Source organism: Bacillus rossius, chromosome 1, assembly GCF_032445375.1.
Source record: "Bacillus rossius redtenbacheri isolate Brsri chromosome 1, Brsri_v3, whole genome shotgun sequence".
In the NCBI taxonomy this organism is placed as follows: Eukaryota; Metazoa; Arthropoda; class Insecta; order Phasmatodea; family Bacillidae; genus Bacillus; species Bacillus rossius.
Window position 1 is genome coordinate 341,171,246 of NC_086330.1, and position 21,158 is coordinate 341,192,403.

At 38.1% G+C, this 21,158-nt stretch overlaps 1 protein-coding gene across 1 annotated transcript in view; it reads right to left on the reverse strand.

Annotated features, from left to right (window-relative positions):
* Nucleotides 1-3,270: 3,270 nt before the first annotated feature.
* LOC134528246 (uncharacterized) overlaps nt 3,271-21,158 on the reverse strand; it is a 54,676-nt gene continuing 36,788 nt past the window's right edge. The window contains exons 3-6 of the mRNA XM_063361694.1: nt 20,395-20,701; nt 18,012-18,203; nt 15,329-15,495; nt 3,271-4,074 (exon numbers count right to left, since the gene is read on the reverse strand). Of these exons, the coding sequence (XP_063217764.1) occupies nt 15,338-15,495; nt 18,012-18,203; nt 20,395-20,701 (657 nt within the window). The 3' untranslated portion in view covers nt 3,271-4,074; nt 15,329-15,337. The remainder of the gene's footprint in view (nt 4,075-15,328; nt 15,496-18,011; nt 18,204-20,394; nt 20,702-21,158) is intronic.

The window sequence follows — 21,158 nt, forward strand, 5'->3', positions numbered from 1 at the left end:
ACGTTTAAAAACGTCCTCTCCTTATTATGGATTTTCAATTCCATGTTTGGAAGCTGTAAGTTAGGGTTTTGGGGGATGCAGTCTTGTTTTCAAAAGGCTGAGAATTAAGGAATGCTTGATTGTGATCCGATCTAGTGTTAGTTTTCAAGGACCGCAATTGGGTGGGCAACTACTGACGTTTTCGCCAAGTGGCGTATATACTTGATTACAAAAAAAAAGAAGTCCGGCACCACTCAAAGTTTCATCTAGTTCTGAACGGCTGAGCTGTACCTGCTTGAATTTAGGGTTATTCAGAAATAATGAGGTAGGTACTTTGACATCATTCACAATTCACCTCTCGCCACCCTCAGTCATTTATTCAAACCACTTTCTGTCTGATGCAATCAGACACTAGACGAGAGCACACGTCTACAGAATAATCCATCATCCATCATGAAAAGCAATTTGCAGTTGATGGTCGTATTCCCGAGAATTGTGATATTGAGACTACTTTTGGAGGTTTGGAGAGTAGGGGTTTGAAATAAATAACAAGCTTGGTCCAAGACTATCATGCGCTGAACAGCTTGGAACACTGTTAGAAATTTTTTAAAATTATATTTACGGATTTTTACAACGAAGAATTTACCTAAAATAGCTGGATCTTCGCATAAACTACGCAGGTTCCGTCTTAGAGTCAAGTGTTTCATTGCAAACAAGGTAAACAAAAGCGTGGGAAGAACAACGTAAGGTGTTTGCTGTATATTCAACATTATACTGAATGTTTTGTTAATATAATAAGTTTATAATTGTTGATTCATGTTCCAAAAACGTTAACTCAGTGCCATAAAATTTCGAAGATAAGCAGTAAATTCACTAAGGCACCTTGATCATTTGTAACCAGCGTTCTTCGTAATTATAAGGTGGAGATTTTCAAACAGTGAATCTTTCTTCCGATGGCTCTGAAGAGGAAGACATCTTTCCACACCATGCTTGTTTCAAAGAAGTTGCCAAAAACATCTCGTCTCTCCCCTTCAGCGCGCGAGTAAAAGAATCAACTCAAGAGGAAGATTCCAGGTGTAGCTGTAAAGGTGAAGTATCACGTCACGCGTTTGTGCACAGGGGCTTAAAGGGCGATACTTCAAAGATCACAGTAGACATCAGACCGCTTGGGCACCAACTCAAAGCTTGGTCCCACTCGCCGTGTTGATTATAGCATTTTCTTGTCATTGCAATTATTATACAAGGGCTTTTATTGTTAAATTATTTCTACAAATTATTTCTTATTCTTTTACAAAAGTTTCCTTTTGAAAGAAGTTGCCAGGAAAAGGTTTGTCATACTACAAAAAGTATATTGTAAATTTGTACACTATGGTTATTTGTGCATATATGACATACATTATTCCGAATTAATACTGAATATTTCTTACGAAAATTGACGCATAATTTTATATTGAATTTCATGTTTCATTCAAGCATTATTATTTTTTAAACATGGTAAAGATAATCAAATATTCAACAGTTTGACTTTATCATGTGTAATTCTGGAAAGCTATTCAGGAAAAGGTTTACAAATAACTTTAACTATTGGAGCTATTGGAAAAACCCAGGTAAGAATCCGAACCCAGAATTATTGCAAACACTATTGTGTAATGATGCAGTTGTATGTAAATGTACAAATTTACAAATATATGTAATTTTACTCGAATATTTCTGTTCCATTTACAAACAAAAATTACAGTGTTTAGTTCTCTTGCATTTTATGTTAGGTCTCAATTTTTCTTCAAGAAAATTTTAATACATATTATGTAATAGCGGTAAAAATCATTATAATTATGATTACTTGTGTGAGCTTTTGCATTTATAAAATAAAGTTTATTAAATATATAGTGAGAGAAGTCGTGACCAAACATAAAATGCAAGAGATCTATAGTGATAACTTTACAGGGAAATGCCCTAAAAAGAAAAGAACATAAAATAATCTACGTTCTAGACTGAGCCTCAAATGCTCGTGACTAGGGGCCATGTCGGTTTGTTGGGATCGAACTAACCACCTTCACCTTATGAGCGCGTTGACGCTTAGAGCTATCGGACAACTATCACAAAGGTGTATCAGTACTCACAAGCTCTCTACACATGACTTACTTGCAGATAAATTTATTCAGGGGGTCTGGTTTTTCCAGAGTTGAAGTTGTCCAAACAAGTTGTGCTTTTATCATTCGTGCTTTTTCAGTCAGTGAAGTGATTCATCTCGCGAGGTTAGAGAAACGAATTCATAAATATGAAACGGTTAAGGGGAGTTATGACCCGTCATCTCGGATTTCTCTAAATTTTTTCCATAATTATTATTTTGAACTATTCGTCTCAATTTTGGCCATGTAAATACACAAATAATATCTCCCATACCATCTATACCTTGCTGCAACCACGTATTTACTAACAGGTTCTAGTCTGTGAGCGCTGCGAGGAAATTAATTATTATTTCACGCGGGCGACCGCAACTGTCGTAATAATCACACCAGTTCACAAGTGTTGACTTCAACAAGTAGCCAAAGCCAACACTTATGCCATGCAAAGCGAAAAAAAATTAGCACGGAAGCTTTATAACAAGCGGTATGAAAATACTTGCAATTGCACGAGGGTGAGGCCTAGCTCCCCCATTAAGTACCTAAACTAGTACATTTTAGTTCTGCATTATTTGAAAATTAAAAATGAGACAATATTTAAAGCCTACAAAAGTGTTTTAAAACCACGATGGCGTCTTTTTGTTCCTGTCTCCCTCCCCTTCCTCTGCCATTGAGTTAACACAGTAGAAATATACATAATCATAAAAACATTTTGTTCTGTATACTTTTTATATTTTAATATCAACATTGCTGCGTTTTTCACTTACTAACAGTTTTACTGGTGGTCAGGCAGAAAGTGCAGCATGAAATCAACAAGATTGTAAAATAAGAGGCTATTAAATATATATATCCAGTATATGCTTCTTGCCTTAAATATTCAATAAATTACTTCATTTACCATCGGAATAACATTGCTCTTTTGAGTAGTTAAATACACTATTCAGAAAATAGGCAGGAATTTTAATAAGGTTACTTGGAAAATATTTTGTAAGAAATGTATGTACAAAAAAAAAGTTTTTTTATTTTGAAATTTCTGTTCCATAACTAAAATCAAATACACCTATCTCTGAAACGTGATCTGGATTTGGCAAACATAATTTATCTCTGTTTCTTTGTTTGACATAGAGTTGGGTACATTTATTGGGTTCAATACTTAAAATAAATACACTTTATTTCGTTAACAATATTTATTTAACAACAAATAGGTTTGATTGGAAGCTCTAATGTCTATATACTTACATATTCACAATAGCTTACATAGTCTTTAGTTTTCACCAGTGCTTACATAAATTTGTTACACTTGATACATTTAATTTGTACACATTCATTTTATTTTCTTTCCATTAATGTTAAAGCGAGTACGGTTTATTTACTGTAAGGAAAACAGCATAATCATTATTAGTTTGTTCTTAGGTAAATTAAAAAAAGAATATAAATAGTTTAGAATTGAGTGTTCCTATATAAATTAATTTATGTGATCTCATTATATAATCCATTCAGATTCTCGAATGATTTTATTCCTGCCCGTACGATATACACTGCGTACAGCCACCACTTGTCTTTTGAGTGAGCATTATTTTGTCTTCGTTTGCATCTCATATCGTCAATTGTCTCTGCGCATCGACTGATTTTTTTTTCTCGGGATACTTTAAATGCCACTGAAAACGACAGAGGACTGAGTACCCTAATGCCAAGCGTACCAATAACTGTGTGTATTATTTAGAAACTGTGCTATGATACCAAAGTCCTTCAAGTTACTTAGATGAGTAATTTGAATCACATACGTATCGAGCTAAATTCTAGACTTAAGTCTTGAAAAACCGATCTGAAGACGCCGTTTCTCTTGACAAACTCTTGTTTCCTTTCCACTGTGGCAATGACTTCAGCGAAGCTCGCTAAATGGGGCTTGGTCTCGGCCTTGCAATAAATACTTTCACCTCGCGTAGACAGCGCACCGCTGCTTCTCACCCACCTGCAACAAAATAAAACCAGGCTATTAACTTCTGGTTAAAAATTAGTAAGCAAATATTAAAACAATGTTCACACCATTCACTACAGAATTTGCAGTAACCAACTGCATACCAACAATAAAAGCATTTCGGGTTGGCTGCTTCCCAAAATATTTGGATGACAATTCTGGAACGAGTAGAATTTATTCAAGCATAATTATATAGAAAACCACCAACCCCCCCAAAAAGTGTCTGCTATTAATACAACCACAAATATTTAGTGTTTCTCATGCAGTTAAAATTTAAAACCACCTTAATGAGGAAAGGTTCAACAGTTTGTAAGATGTTGCAGGGGAATAATTAGTAACATATAAAACAATCTGCATATTTATGAGTTTTTTTTAACTGCAACGCATTATCTTTGCACATTATTTCTGTTTATTTTTTTTATGGAACTGGGCTGGACTCAATACAATTGCACACAGTTGCACATATTATACATTAAACACGTGTTTAACGACAACCAGGGTGGACGAAAATCCTCACAGGCACACTGGCCGCTGACTTGTGAGACGTCTCAACTCGGTAGCCTGTGTTTCGATTTTTCACTGACTCAGGAGTCCTTCATGTATACTCCGACCCGATCGTGGAAGTAAAATAAAGGATAACGTATTTAAATTCTATCCTGTCACGAAAATAATCATTGGATTTCACCACATTTTACCTTGTAATCTGGTTTGACAAGTTTACATCGTAAATAGTTCTAGACCTCCAAGCGGGTCAGGGTGTTTGATCAATTAGGTCAATCCACATTCGAAAAAAAATTCCACTAACCAACTTCCTGTTTTTCCTGTTAGATCCGAGTTATATGTAAATAAAGTTATGATATATCATATCGAAAATGTCTCTTTGGCACTTTGGTAGCTCGTCAGAGTAGGTGCTATTTACTTTACGTTCATTTACTTAGCTCTTTTTAGAATTTACATTGTTAAAGCGTTGAAAGTTCACACCATCAATAAAAAAAATGCTTATAATGGATCTGAGGTTAGCGGCTGACTCCTGGTAAAATCAGAGATGAAACATACTTTCCCTTCTGTCATCCATTTGGTTGATTCTTAACTATCGATATTATGAGTGAAATTTAATATATAGTTCGGTCTAAAAAGTGCAAGGTTACGGTGAATTTAGAACTGAGGGTTGGTTGAAAAATGTGTAAAAGAAGTCTTATATTTATTACATTTATTAACTTATTGAAAAAAACTTAAAAATGAGAATTATTCAATGAAACATCATTTAAAATTGAAATATATGCGCCAATTTACGCTATGAAATACTCAGTATTATCTCGAAAAAAGTATTTATTTAGTGAATAAATATCCATAGCCATGTGTTGTACATAGTTACAATATATTTCTTGTAGTATTACGAACTATTTCTTGGCAACTGTTTTCCAAAATGAATCTTTTGTGAAAGTGCGTAAAACAAATTTCTGTTTGTATAGGCCTATTGCCTTTACTCCACGAGGTCATTTACTTCCTTTGATCTGGGTAAGAGGTTATCCACTTGACATTTATGTCTCTCTACAACGCATTCTCTTACTTCTGGGCGGGCTGATGTATTCAGAAAAGCAGTCTCTCGATCTGATAAGCCTTGTCGCACAAAATACGAGCTGTCTTTCGTTTGTTGCTTGGTTCTGATAACTTAGGTGTTTGACACTTATCATTAGCTTCACCTTTTAACGAAGTGGCTTCACCATTTGCTATACGGGTGTCTTGACATCGCGCAAACGTATAGGATTCTGACATAACTATTCTTTTATACTGCAAATGATTTTTCAAGTGTCAATGGACAGACAACGTTATCTGACAATGAAAAATTGATTGTTTTATAAAGTCACCAATCCAGCTTTGGCTGTTATAGTGGATGAAATATCTAACTGCATAAATACGATCGGAGATAGTTCTTCGTTGAGTATTTTACAATGCTAGGAAAATCGTATTCAATTTAAGTATTTTATGGATATTATGGGTTTTTAGGAAATTTATTCGCTCGAGTGAATTTGAAGATAATGCTAATATTTTATTTTAACAATGCAAAACAATCTTTAGAAAACTTAATATGCGCGGTATTAAAATCAAACGAACCAGATATATACCTTTCATGTATATCTTGAGCATTCGATCAGCCAAAGAATATAAAAGTAATATATTTCCTGTTTTAATGCATTCAGATACACGCTTAACTTTCGAAAATCTAAAATTACATTCTTATTTCTATTTTATTGGGGGAATTTGAATACTTCTACAACACGTGTTTTTTTACATTGTGTTTTTTTGTGTGATTTAACGTTGAATAATACGTTCAGAGATGCACCGAACTATGATTATAAAAACACGGTAATTGACGTAATTTTTCTCAAATTACTTCCAGACTGATAGATAAAATATAGCGATGGAAATACTCAGTCGATTTCGGCAATGGGAAAAACCGAACCGATTGGGGTAAAAAATGTAAATGAATTTCGGAAAAGTTAAAAAAATAAATATAACTACCTTAATATAAAAAATAATATCCCATCAGTTTATAGTTATTATACCTCCTAAGAGTAGTACAAAACAATTTTATCTAAAACAGTTTTTAATACGATCAACAATTTCTGCAAGCATTGGGAAAATTATGGGTTGAAGGACAAAAAAAATAATGCATTGCTTACTTCCTTCGTAAGCGCATTATTAAATACGTTTAAAGTTATTTTAAAAATTATAAATTATCTAAAACGTATGCCTGATGTACTTTTTTATCACAAAAAATTGTTATACTTATTAAATAAGGTTTATTCGTTCCGAGCGAAGGACAGTCAATCGACTTTAGTGAACATCAACTCCTTTCTAGTCATGTTCACGCCAGTTGGGAAGACAAACAAATTTTACATGTTTCCCAGTGGTTTGGGACGAATATAACTCTTGGGAACTTTACTGTGCGGACAGCACAGCCCATAAATCATGAGCTATGTCAGAGATGGAGCATGAGCCGTTCCTAATCGAGAATCCTTCTAGATTAGAAGACATCATTTCCAAGTTGCGGTGAATTCCGTAGTTTTCCGTAACGGGATCATCTTCGGGCAATGGAACGAGAATCAATCTGCACTGAAGCGTGTGTAAGCCTTCCGAGTGGTATCAGCTCCGATGACCTCCTTTTAGACTTCCTGGGCGTCCGTGACGTATCTAGAACGCACTGCAAGGCAACCAGTTACACTGTTAAGAATTACAGCGAATCCATGGACTTTTCAAAGCAGAATGCACCTCTATAATAAATGAGGATTCTTACTATATCTGCAGAGCCAGACATCCAAATTATGCTTTCCGTTGTTATCATCGTTAACAGGACGAAACAGTAGTTTTATTTTTTTTTTCTGCAGACTTAAATTTTTTTGACTGTTTTCTTAATAATTCAAGACGACCCTTGTCTGTTCCAGGTCATTATTTCAAAAAGTCAAACTTGCTAACTTTTAGAGTGGCTGAAATTCCACAAAATGAAAAAAAGTATATATTGCTTACTTTATGCATAATTAGCTGCTAAAGTTGCATTTTTTGACGTTTTTGTGAGATATGATTAAGGAAGATGAAAAGTAATATAAAACTGGAACTTTTTGTGTTTTAAGTTAATGTTACAGGCTACTATGTGATATGGTTTCATTTATTAAAAAAAAATTAACTAGTCTTTTAAAATACTCAAAATTTTTCTGATTTTAAAAGGCTTTATTAAATTAAATACATTTTTCTAAACTAAATTTAAACTATACCATGCAGTAGCCACTAGCATCGCATTTGAACCCAAAAATGTTGTTATTTATTCCATTTGGTTCTCCTTATACATACTGCAAAAAAAAAAAATGTTCAAAATTCAACTTTGTCAGCTAATCATTCAAAAGTCTACAAGTATAACCTTGTTAAACATAAATATAAAATAATGACCTGGAACAGGACATAGTACCCCTGTAAGTTCATTTGGTACCAGTAAATTTATGAAGAATCAACGTAGATCCACAGATAATGTATAACCAGTGCTCTTCAATCTGAAATTTTCAACAGCGTATATTCAGGACCTTCTTTTAGTCGGAAGGGTGATCCCTGATGAAGGCGGACATTCTTTTTATTTTTCTTGTTGTCATTCGGGCGGGAGGTCTTTTAAGACGGACAGGAGTCGGAGGGACGCGCGAAGGTTTTTGTGCTTAGGTGACTTCGGAGGCGCGGCCTTCGCGAGTGGTCAGACCACTCTTATAATGTCCGGCTCATATAACGTCCGGCTCTTCTAACGTCCAGATCATCTAACGTCCGGCTGTTCTAACGTCCGGCTCTTCTAACGTCCAGCTCATCTAACGTCCGGCTGTTCTAACGTCCGGCTCTTCTAGCGTCCGGCTCTTCTAACGTCCGGCTCTTCTAACGTCCAGCTCATCTAACGTCCGGCTCTTCTAACGTCCGGCTCTTCTAACGTCCGGCTCTTCTAACGTCCAGCTCATCTAACGTCCGGCTGTTCTAACGTCCGGCTCATCTAATGTCCGGCTCTTCTAACGTCCAGCTCATCTAACGTCCGGCTGTTCTAACGTCCAGCTCATCTAACGTCCGGCTGTTCTAACGTCCAGCTCTTCTAACGTCCAGCTCATCTAACGTCCGGCTGTTCTAACGTCCGGCTCTTCTAACGTCCGGCTCTTCTAACGTCCGGCTCTTCTAACGTCCGGCTCTTCTAACGTCCAGCTCATCTAACGCCCGGCTCTTCTAACGTCCAGCTCATCTAACGTCCGGCTGTTCTAACGTCCGGCTCTTCTAACGTCCAGCTCATCTAAAGTCCGGCTGTTCTAACGTCCGGCTCTTCTAACGTCCGGCTCTTCTAACGTCCAGCTCATCTAACGCCCGGCTCTTCTAACGTCCAGCTCATCTAACGTCCGGCTGTTCTAACGTCCAGCTCATCTAACGTCCGGCTGTTCTAACGTCCAGCTCTTCTAACGTCCAGCTCATCTAACGTCCGGCTGTTCTAACGTCCGGCTCTTCTAACGTCCGGCTCTTCTAACGTCCAGCTCATCTAACGCCCGGCTCTTCTAACGTCCAGCTCATCTAACGTCCGGCTGTTCTAACGTCCGGCTGTTCTAACATCCCGTTCTTCTAACTGTTCGACAGGGGTGGCTCCAGGGCAGGGCAGGCTCAGACTTGTTGCTCAATCAGGCAACACCGTCGCAGGTTGAGCTGCAACTGTGGTGTCGTCACGGCCAGTGCCGGCCTCGAGGTCCGACCGCCAGAGCCGGGCATCGAACCACGGACCCGCGGAGAGTCCCAGGCCTCGGACTGCCGGCCACCGCCTCTAGTTGTGGAAATATATACTAGGTTTTAATATTATAATATATTAGGTTTTAATGGTGATGTAAATGACGGATGTTTGGTGACTGCGGTGTGTGTGCGTGTGTGTGTGTGTGTGTGTGTGTGAGTTGGGTAATTTGGCGGGGGTTCCGCGTCAACCTCTGTTGCTTTCATTTTCCTTGTTTGTCAAGTTTTCTGTGGAAAAATAACGGCATTCAATGTGAAAAAAAGAAAAATTGTATTGTAACTAGCATGTAATTTTAAGTGCTGGACAATACCATTCAATTTCAATTGAGTTTTCGTGATTTCGTACTAGAAAAATATCTTCCAAAAATTTTTTTGTGCCTCATGTAACGACGCGATTTCAACAGAGCTTGATCGTTATCATTAAAAAAAATATATATAACGCGAGTATAATTTAACAGGAAAGAATATTTAAAATTCTTAAGCCATATTAGCAAAACCATAGTCGAATTTTAGTATATCACTTTTGGCTTTCTTTTGTTTTACCGTGCTTAATATGCGCAGCTAATACTGGAAAGCTATTCAAACAACTGTTTGCAAATAGGCGTATTCAAAAACTTAAATTAAGTAGGTACTAAATCTACGATAGTGTTGGAAATGTCAAATTAAAAGATACATTTTCATACTGACATCGCCGAAAATTCCGGTAATGATAGTACTGACCTTAAATCGATTAGTTTGTGAAGACTAAGAATTTAGATGACACTAGTTTTGGATATTTGCTTACTTATTTAGAAATATTCACATTATTTGAATACAAATATAATATATTTTATTGGAACTTGCAGTACTCCTGAGTACAGAATTCTTGGTAACAGCTTACCCCAGGGTTAAGCAGGAGCATAAATCAGAGTTTAGCAGGAGCATAAATAATGTTTTATTTCATGCAATGAAATCCTCAGGAACTTAATTAAATCATCGGGATTATTAAACATGAACTTCTTTGAGTACACAACCACTGAAAGTTTTTTTATATTCGAGCACATCGCAGTGACATCGCTATTTAATTATTTGTAATTTTAATTGTATCAAAAGTTGGAATACAGTGTTTTAAATATTTTGGTTGTGCAATATTTCTACGTGCAATAGTATAAAACATGTATTATATTTTAACTGTTAACAGTATCAAAAGTTCATTTAATGGTGGTGTATGTTTATTTCCGTCCAAAAAAATATTTTGTACAAAGTAAATTATCCTTCAACAAGAAATTTCACTTTTTTATAATTATGTTTTAAATTATTATGTCCATACCTTTCCTTCAGTTGAACAACTGAAGTAGATATAATAATTTCGCTATGAAATTAAATACGCCATACATACTACACTTGATATTTTGAGATTATTACGAAAAAAATTGTAAATTTATTTTAAATACTTTTTTTTTTTTTTTTGCAAACGTACGGGTTTCAAATACCAAATAAAATTATTTATTTCTTCCTTTTTAAATGGTTGTTGCAATAGGGGAGATTGATTATATATATAGTTTAGGATATACACCATTGCTGATTACAATGTAAGAGTCGACAGTGGTTTTATCTGGTGCTACGCGGCGCTGTTATGTAACTTGAGAAAAAAACAAACAATTAATTCACTTGAATCTGGCGATGGACGTCCCAAGAAGCTGTTCAAATATTGTAGCAGTAAGAGTAAAACGAGGAAGTTCGACAATTACTGCAGTCCCAGAACTCCCGAAGAAATTTCGTTTGCTAATGAAGTAAGTTTACGAGCTGCTGGATGAAATGATGCAAAAGATATCTTCAAAGAAATATGTACACCATCACCTCAAAGAGAGACCAAAATAAAAAAAGGCAAGAATCTTTGCTAAATAACCTAATTCGCATACTAATGAAGTGGGAATGTTTATTTTTCTCGACGCTCAACTAACCACCTACCGATACAAGTTATGAAGCTTCAAGCCAGAGAGAGAGAGAGAGATAGATAGAGAGAGAGAGAGAGAGAGAGAGAAATTGTAATATCTATGCACCGTATAACACGATACAGGAGGAAAAACAACTGCTTTAACAACACGAAAAAAACAAACTATTTTGGTTACTGAAGTGATTACATAAGTAAATACAGAAGCCTTTTAACCACATAGAAAGCATTTTACTTTTACAAGACAAAATTGTTAGCCGAAGGATGTATGAATATATTATCAATAACTTTTCATTAATATGCACGTGGGCTTGTGATGGCAGTTCAAGGCACATTTCGTTTAAACATAAGTTTGAAAAAAAAAAAGGCAGAAGAGGTTTCCCAAAATGAATACATTTTCTTTCCGTCATTTGTTCCTCTCCAGCTTCACACAAATTAAGCTCAAAGGCGAATTATATGGCAGAATACAAGACCGTTTGTAATACAGCAGTCTCCGTAAGTGAATGTTTACTTCAGATAATACTTGTACCTCGATTATATAATTTGCGGCCGGTGTATGGTTACCAATCACACTACTAAAGATTACGTGGTTTGGCTTATATGAAACACGTCGCTGAACATGTATGTGTGCTGAAAGAGTCGCAAATGTTTGTGTGCTGTGTTCTTGAAAAACAACGGTGGTTAGGGTTGTGTGGTAACGTGAAATATTCTTATAAACTACGATGTGATTGCTAATAATTTATCGCAATACTAAATATTGCCTTTCGCAACATTGTTGAGAATGGCTGACACAGCAGTCCTGAATCTAGGAGGTTAAATTTTTAACACGTGGGAAATCCTTGAAACGCCCGAGAATCGGACAAAACAGTCGCGACTTTTCGGGAACTGGCATATGTTCCCGTCATCAGGCACAAACTAGTTTGGAATTCGTGTACTGTCCCACATTTAAGTTTGAGTGTGTTCGTCTGTGTTGTTCTTCGTTTTTTGTCCCCAATAACTGTTTAGGCTCATCGTCGGGTCTATCTGTTTGACATATGCTGATCTAGGCTGGTTTTCTGTGGGTCTATGTTCTCAATTTTATTGCTTATTTTGCGTTTATGAATTTTTTTCCAATGACAAACAGTGCAAAACTGCCAAGACGTTTGTCCAAGAAATTGTTTTAAATAAAAATTATCCACTGCATTAATTGTTTAAAGAATAGTTTTGCATATTTTACGTTACATTTTGTTTGGTGATGAATTTATACAGTACAAATTCACACCAATTCCTTACTTGGGACTCGAACCTAGAAACCCTCGCACCGCAACCCAGAATGCGTCCGACTGCGCTGCGGATCTCTAGGTTATCCGACACAACAGATCGGTCTACCCAACACATATGGTGACAGAAATTGGTTTGTTCGAAGGCTTCGTCCCTGTACAAATGTAATCACCTGTCAATACATTATTCATACCTTCCGCACGACAGCGCGGTGGATTCGAACGATTTCGAACTGGCGCGGAAACGTGGGCGGTAAAATCGATGATTGATAAGAATGTGGTCGTGTTAAAGGCAAAAAAAAAAAAAAAAATTGAAGGTAGCGTGTTTTTATTTTCATATGAAAAATATGACGGGTAATTTAAAACGCTAGGACTATCTAACCTATAATAACGACTGGTTCACACGCAGGAAGGTACCTTTTTCATGCATTAAAATGAACTCCATGAGGCTCTGATAGTCTCGTGTACGGATTGTTTTACCCATGTAAATACTTGCACTCATCAGAGTAAAGTATTTTGCAAAAATTGCAACACCACGAAACAAATTAATTGCGTGTTTTCACTATTTCCGGTTTTTATAGGAAATTATCTAGGTCTCACACCCGATGTTGGTTGTTTATTATTTTTGTCATTACTATTATTAAGGACTATTTATTTGAATTCCTAATGATAGCTCTCTTGCATTTTATATTTCGTTACGAATGTTAATAAAAAATACTAACGATTTTTTTTATTGTTAAGTGTAACTCAAGTGATTATGATTGTGAATACTGGCGCGAATTTACTGCCGTTAGACGCAAATAGTAGGCTGAAGTATGGGCAGTATACACATTACAAGCAGCCTTTACAATGATCACTTATGTCGGTTAAAACCAACTCGTTCGCGCCGGCTTCCCTAAAGAATCCTACAGATTTGCATCCCTAGTTACAACCACAGTAAAAAAATAAATTATTACTTTATGTATCTGCATATTCGAATGTACATATTTACATGTGCATATGTATGTACATATGAGTACCTATACGCATATGTGCATATTCGTATGTATGATCGTATTGGTAGTATGCTTAAATGAGGATGTATTCGCATATGCGTTTGTTTTCGCAACTTAATGTGTATTCGCATGTGCGGATGCATGTGCATGTTCGTATGTATGCGCTTATGCGTATGTATGCGGATGTGTGGATAATTTTTTATTATCTCATGCGAGAAAAAAAAACGGAGTGAATAAATCTGTAAACGATGTCACTAAATCTGCAAATATATATATAGTGTGCTCCGAAACTTTTCGGTTTATAAATCGGTGATGGTAAATACAGTGGCGTAGCCAGGATTTGTGTATGGGGGGTGTTAAGAAGCATGTCCCCCCCCCCCCCCGTATTAAAGCGGTGGGTCCGGGGGTCCTCCCCCGGGAGAAATAGGATTTTAAGGTGTAAAATAGAGCTATTTTAGCAGTTTTCGGTACTTAAATTTAAATATTGTACTGGTAAATTTTTTTATTAATTTTAATATGAAATTTGTTTGAATGATGAATAAGAAATTTATTAAAGATTCAGTGCTAAGGGGGGGGGGGGTGTTGTACCCCTAACCCCCCCCTTGGCTACGCCACTGGGTAAATATGTCAGGTTGGGAGATGGGATCGAACCAGTGACCCCCAAACCACGAACTTTGATGAATCAGCGAGAGCCAAGCCTCAGAGGATATCTCTTACTTACTAGGAACCAATACCATTCGTCGAATCCTTACGATAGTTCAAGGTTTCTTACGTGTAATATCTAAGCTATCGGTATTGGCATTTTGTAGGAGTAATTTCGTGAATGGAACGGAAATGTGTAACTACGGTGCTGCAATCTGTGAAGAATGGCGCGAACCTAAGTTCACAAAGCCAAAAAGAAACTTTAGAGTATTAACTGTTTAGTGAATATTAACAAGATGAAAGTATTTTAATAAAAATCCTTGTCGAAAATCAGGTCCAAATGGTTTAAGTATTTTTTGACGTGACAATGTCTAATAAATCGATGAACGCCGGCTGCACGCACGAAAAAGTGTCCCGTTACGCACATAGTTCTGTTATGCTGTGTCCCGTTACGCTCATTGTTCCGTTACGCTGTATCCCGTTACGCTCATTGTTCCGTTACGCTGTGTTCCGTTACGCTGTCGGCGAGTGCAGTAAGAATAGGTTATGTTATAATTGACTAAACAATTATGGTGATTCATATAATTGGTGATAGATATTTTATTACAGTTTATTTATATGAAAACTTGTTCATAATTATATTTAAAATTTATAGCTACACGCCAGTTTTTAAAATTAATTACAAGTCATCTACACGTGAACTGTTTCGTCGACTGTTTATAAAGTGAAGTGAAAAGTTAATGTGGTTTTCATTGCTTATTACAACAACAATTTCGGCAATAAAGGTTAATTAGTCTTGCATTTTAAAAATCTGATTACTAGTATAATTTCAAGTATTCATTCTTTTATAATTAAAATAAAAATGATTCAATTTTATTCATAAAAGTATGCAATCATTTCATCAATGTTTTGTTATGACGTTGTCACGTTAAACTATCGTCCATAAACCGACTTTACAGACAACCAATTTTTTCAAGTATTTTCCATTTTTTTTCTTCGTTTTATTGGCTAAAATCCACTATACGGTTAATACTACAAAGTTTCCCTTTGTCTTTGTGAACTTTGGTCCGCGCCATCCGCCACAGATGGCAGCGCCGTGTTCCCACCAAGCGCCGGGGCGGGTGACCCACCTGGCGGTGCTACAGCTGGTAGGGGTTGCCGCCGGCAAGCAGCTCCGGGTACGGCAGCAGGCTCAGGTTGATGTCGCTCGCCGCCGCCACGACGTCCTTCCTGGTCTTGGGCGCCGGCAGGCTGACGGGCTTGAGGATCAGCAGCCCGGCCGACGCTCCTTCCGGCACTGCGCGCAAGACACACGCACGTGCACTCTGACAGCTCTCTGATCCGGCGCCAGTCCTCCAGGGCGCTTCGACACTGGTCGAGATAATTAGTGGGCCAGGCAAAAATAGATACCAGACCCTTTACAGAGACTAGTTACAGTGCGATAGGTGACAGATACAGAAGGATATGCTCGTTTTTGACCAGAGACAAGCCTACACTTGCTCTTGTTTTGCCAAGTATTGTCATAGTTTTGCTCAAGTTTTGCCCAATTTTGCCAAATTTTTCCCATTTACTCCCATGTTTACCCATGCTTTGCTCGCGTTTTGCCCAGGTTTTTTTTAAAGATTAGTTCAAGTTTTTTTTTTCAATTTTCACCCAAGTTCTGGGCAAGCTTAGCCAAGTATTGTCCAATATAACACAGATTTGCCTAATATTTGCCAACATTTCCTCCAAGTTTTGCCTATTTTTTTTTTTTCCTTTTTGCCAAAGTTTTGCCCAAGTTTTGGTCAGTTTGCCCCAATTTTGCCCACGATTTGCCTATGTGTATCGCGCAAGTTTTACCAGATATTATCCCGGGTTTTGCACAAGCTTTGCCCAGGTTTTACTCAAGATCTGCTCAGGTCTAACCCAACTTTTGTTCAAGTTCTGCCCAAATTTGCCCCAAATTCTGCCCAAGTTTTGCCCACATTTTGTTAGGTTTTTCCCAACATTTGTCTGAAACAATTTTTATTTAGATGACCATTGCTGCAAGGGGTTAAAAAAACAGGGGTAGAATTAAAATGATAATTCCCATACAATGCACACTATTACGTCCGTTCTTTTTTATTTTATAACCCAAAATTATTATCTACATACTTCGCCCCAATTTTCTTTTTATATTACCAAGGTGGAAAAAATAAGGAATCAAGGACAAAAATTCATAAATCCCTTATTAGACACATTATTAAATCCGTTCGAATTTTTTGTAACCTTATAAATATTATCTTAAACTTATGTCTGAAATAATGTTTTAAGGGTTGAAGAATAAAATATTCATATATTCCTTAACAGTAAGCACACTGTAAAATCCTTTGAAATTGTTTGTAAATCTTATAATTTTTATCTAAAACTTTTATCTGAAACGATTTTTGATAAGTAAAACCATTCCTGATGGAAAAAAGGGTTAATAAAAACAGGGGTAGAAATAAAAAAATATCATAATTTCCATGCATTGTACGCTATTAAATACGTTATTATTTATTTTTAAACCTTAAAATATTATCTACAACTTTCGTCCGAAATAATTTTTATTTGACCAACCATTACTGTAAGGGGTGGAAAACCACAGGGGTTGAAAGCAAAAAAATAAAATAAATAGAGACTACCTTATGGTTAGTTGCACCATCAGAGTTCAGGCGTAAACTCGAGTCTTAAGCTTGTTTGATCATTGTTCGACCACATTTTCTGATGAATCGTCGTGTTGTGAGCGCTTAATGAAGATAATCGGGAACCTCGATGTGAACCGACTCTCAGGGTCGGTTCACAGCCATGATCTCGGACCGACACTGCGCGAGCAGACATGGCCGGCATTTTCACGGACATCATTGTAGGTTGAATTTGATCACACGTTAATATCAGAACATACCTATTTTAAATATTAGAAATGCCGGACATCATAGTTTAATGTTTTAATATCTTATTTCCTCATGACAACTTTCCGTGTTATTATTATTATTATTAGTCAAAACCTATTTATATTTCCGAATGCTTCGTTTTTGTATTGACTTTTAAATAATAGATGCTAGCACGTGTTTTCAGTCGTTTTAATTAAATTTAAAAAAAAAAAGTGAGGTGCTTGGACTGTTGAATACAATCGATTGTAGCGACTGCGTATCGTTCCAGCCAGCCCCCACCAGTAGAGACGCGCCCATCGTTTCTTCGGCACTGCTGCTACTACCTGTCGTCGCAGATTGGAAAACGTGCGAAGTTCATGTCCACGCGAAAAAAAAAAAAAAAAGATCTTGCAGGAACGAGAGGAGGGGTCGATAGATCGTTCTGCGACCGAGATGATCGGAGGGCGACAGGGACGTCGGAACGTTTTCATGAGTGGGGGGGGGGGGGGGGGCGAAAAGATGTATCACACTTACCTCAGTCCTAGAGCGGGGGGTCCGGGGGCCATGGAATTTTAGATGCAAAATTGTGCTATTTAATGAGTCACCGAACCAAAATATTAAATATACCATTCCAAGAATTTGATGACGTAGTATGTATTAAATACTACTCTGACAGTAGGTGTAGTACAAATTTACATAAAATACCATCTAGGAATTTGCAATAATTTTTACAGTATATTGAAAAATCATCAATTTCATTTTCTAATCTTTGTGATCACCAGTGCAACGATTGTAACTACTGGTTGAAAAAAATACTACTAGGACCAAACATTTATTCTTGGAAAAGGAGGGGGGGGGGGAATGCTACTCTCGCCCCCCCCCATGCATAACAGCACGGGGGCGACTCGCCCCTGCTGCACCCCCCTGGAGGGCGGCTACTCACGCGGCTTGAAGGGCGGGCTGCCGGCGGCGGTGTGGGCGACGCGCGCCAGGTCGGCGCCGGGGAAGAGATGCGCCGGCGACGAGAAGGAGCCGCCGAAGCCCGACGCGCCGTGGGCGGAGTGGTGCGCCCCCGCGGGGGGCGGAGGCCCCGAGTAGCTCAGGTGCGAGCCGCCCGCGCCGCTCGACGAGTACCCTGGCCCCAACACACACACACACCAACTCACACACCTTTCCCGACGTGACAACGTCTAACAAATCGATGAACGCCGGCTGCACGCACGAAAAAGTGTCCCGTAACGCAAATTGTCCCGTTACACACATTGTCCCGTTACGCTGTGTCCCGTTACGCTCATTGTACGCTTGCGCCGCATCTATCTCTCCCTTCCACTCGATTGGAACAACCATCGATTCTGACTTTTTTTCGAGGCACATTAAACTTGAAACACTTTCCCATTCGTTTCCTACTTTTCCTATCATCGTCGTCCTATCCTTAACAGAATAACACAGATTGGAAGAAGTTAAAATAGCAAACATGTACAAACGTTATAGTTAAAATAATCTGTTCGTTAAAGTAAAACATATTTGAATTAATGAGTGCAAATGAAAGTAAATTTATCAATTGAATTGTAGATTTTTCATTTCACTCCTTCTTTGTATCCATACAAAATAGTGATAATTCCATAAAAATGATTCAATTTTATTCATAGAAGTATGCAATCATTTCATCAATGTTTTGTTATGACGTTGTCACGTTAAACTATCGTCCGTAAACCGACTTTACAGACAACCAATTTTTTTTTAATTGTTAACGGAACAGAAATATCCACCTAAATACGCAGGACATTCACATGAAAAACAACTGTAGTGCTCGCAGTAATACTGGGTTCAGATTCTCAACCGGGTGTTCATGCGTTGCGATGCCCCAATCATGGCCCCCACATTCGATTACGGGCCCTGGACGCAATATCGTTGAGGGGTGGGGGGTGGGGAAGGATCGCAATTTTTACAGTCACGAGCTGATTTATAATTGCATGGTTATTTCTTGCCTACACTATTTTTAGAATTTTATTTAACCTGAAAATACAGGCTATAATTATGGTTACTGTTTTATAAGTTCAAACTAAACTTTATTTATAAAATTATTTTACTTTAAAATAAACACAGTGAGTATGTATATATTTATTTAACACACTGAGATAAAAATATACAGGCCCGGGCCCTGGACCTAGGGGACCACCCAGCCCCAACCCTTGTGGGGGCCATGGTCCCAGTATCCACCGTTCCATGAATAGTTTTCCAGTATTAGCTGCGCACATTTATAAGTATTATATAACAAAATGATAAAAAAAACAATATTATGCTCGAAAGAAACATCAATTAAACTACGAAATGATTTGCCAATAATTAGGGCCAGGCATTTTTCGCGAATAAATATTAACGCCAATTAGACTGCACCAAGGTATACCCGCGCCAGTGGTTTCTCCCTTGTGATTTGGTGGCCGTCTTGCGGGAGAAGTCATTTCCTTTATTTGACCGAGCCACTCAGGACGCGCTTGCTTCCGCACTGACCTACTGCGATTGGTTGTTGTAACAATGGACATGCGCCTGAAAGAAATTCGCCCAATCACGAAACACGGACGATGCTACAGTGTTTTAACTTATGACTAGGGACCGGAAATATTCGCGGATTCAATGACCTCTAGGATATCCTCCATTATCCTCTGAATTTCTCAAGTAAACACGCGTGTTCATTGGGTACTAAATTGTGAGGCGTCTCCATTGGGTAGCTTGCGATTCGACGCTTCTTTGGTCGATAGTCTCTCATTGGCCCAGAAAGCTCCAGTTAAACTGCGAGCCAATAGCAGAACCAGAATTGTACACATGTTTGAATTTCAGCCTATTACGAAATGAATCCGCGAATATTTCTGGTCTCTACTTATAACTAGAGACCTGCAAAATTCGCGGATTCATTTCGTGACATGCTACAATTCAAATAATTATACCTTAGCGCTGCTTCTACCACCGGTTCACTGTTAATCTGGAGTTATTAGGGCCAATTAGAGACCCTCGCTCAAAGAAGTGTCGAATCACAGGTCACCCAGTCGAGACGACTCACAAGTCAGCAGCCAATGAACAGGTGGCATTTGCCCGAGTGTGTAGAGTGTAATGGAGTCTATCCTAGAGGTCACTGAATCCGAGAATTTTGCAGGTCTCTACTTATAACTAATCTCGGAATCTTTTCGCTAAATACGCATGGCCCTACCAATAATAAATCTTTTTTTTTTCTCCCGAAAGCACAGAAAGCTGCGATGTTGATGCAAGCTCACGTTCGAAGGTACCGGACACAGAGTGTAGGGAAGGGGAAGGGGGTGAAGGGCGCTCACCCGAGGACGCGTGCCCCGAGGCCGGGTACCCGGAGGGCGCGCCGTACCCCGACGACGACGGGTGGTGGTGGTGGTGCGAGCTCTCGAAGGCGTTCGCCGCCACGCTCTTGCCGAAGTCCTTGATGGCCTCGCCCTTGGCCGCGAGCAGGCGGCCCTTGGTCTCCAGGATCTGGCCCTTGGTCTTGACGATGTGGCCTTTCAGCGCGAGCAGGCCGCCCTTCAGGGCCTTCACGATCTGGAACACGGACCGCAGCAGCTCCTTCTTGAAGGTCCACAGGTCGAACTCCTTCCCGTGCGGGTGGTGCTCCTGCAACAGAACAGGCGCGACTCTCAGCTTTACGTCGAGGAAACAACTCCCCCACCACCGAACACTAGTCACACCTGCTCCTCGCGCAAACCTAACACAAGATTTTACGGTTCTATATTTTGACCAATTTCAAACTATATCATTATTTAAAATACTTAAGTAGAAAGAAAAAAAATGAATATTAGACACACCTGCGTATCGTAAACTTAACATAAAATTGTACGGTTTTATATTTTATCCAATTTCAAATTATTTCATTATTTAAAATGTTTAAGTTGAAAGACAAATAATGAATATTAGAAACACATCTTTCTCTCATAAACGTAACTGTTTTATATTTTGAAAAATTTCATACAATTTCATGGACTTACGCCATCGCATGTTTACAATGGGGTCATATAAAAAAAATTAAGAGATTGAAATCAATCTTACCTTTTAGATGTGAAAATTAAGTTTT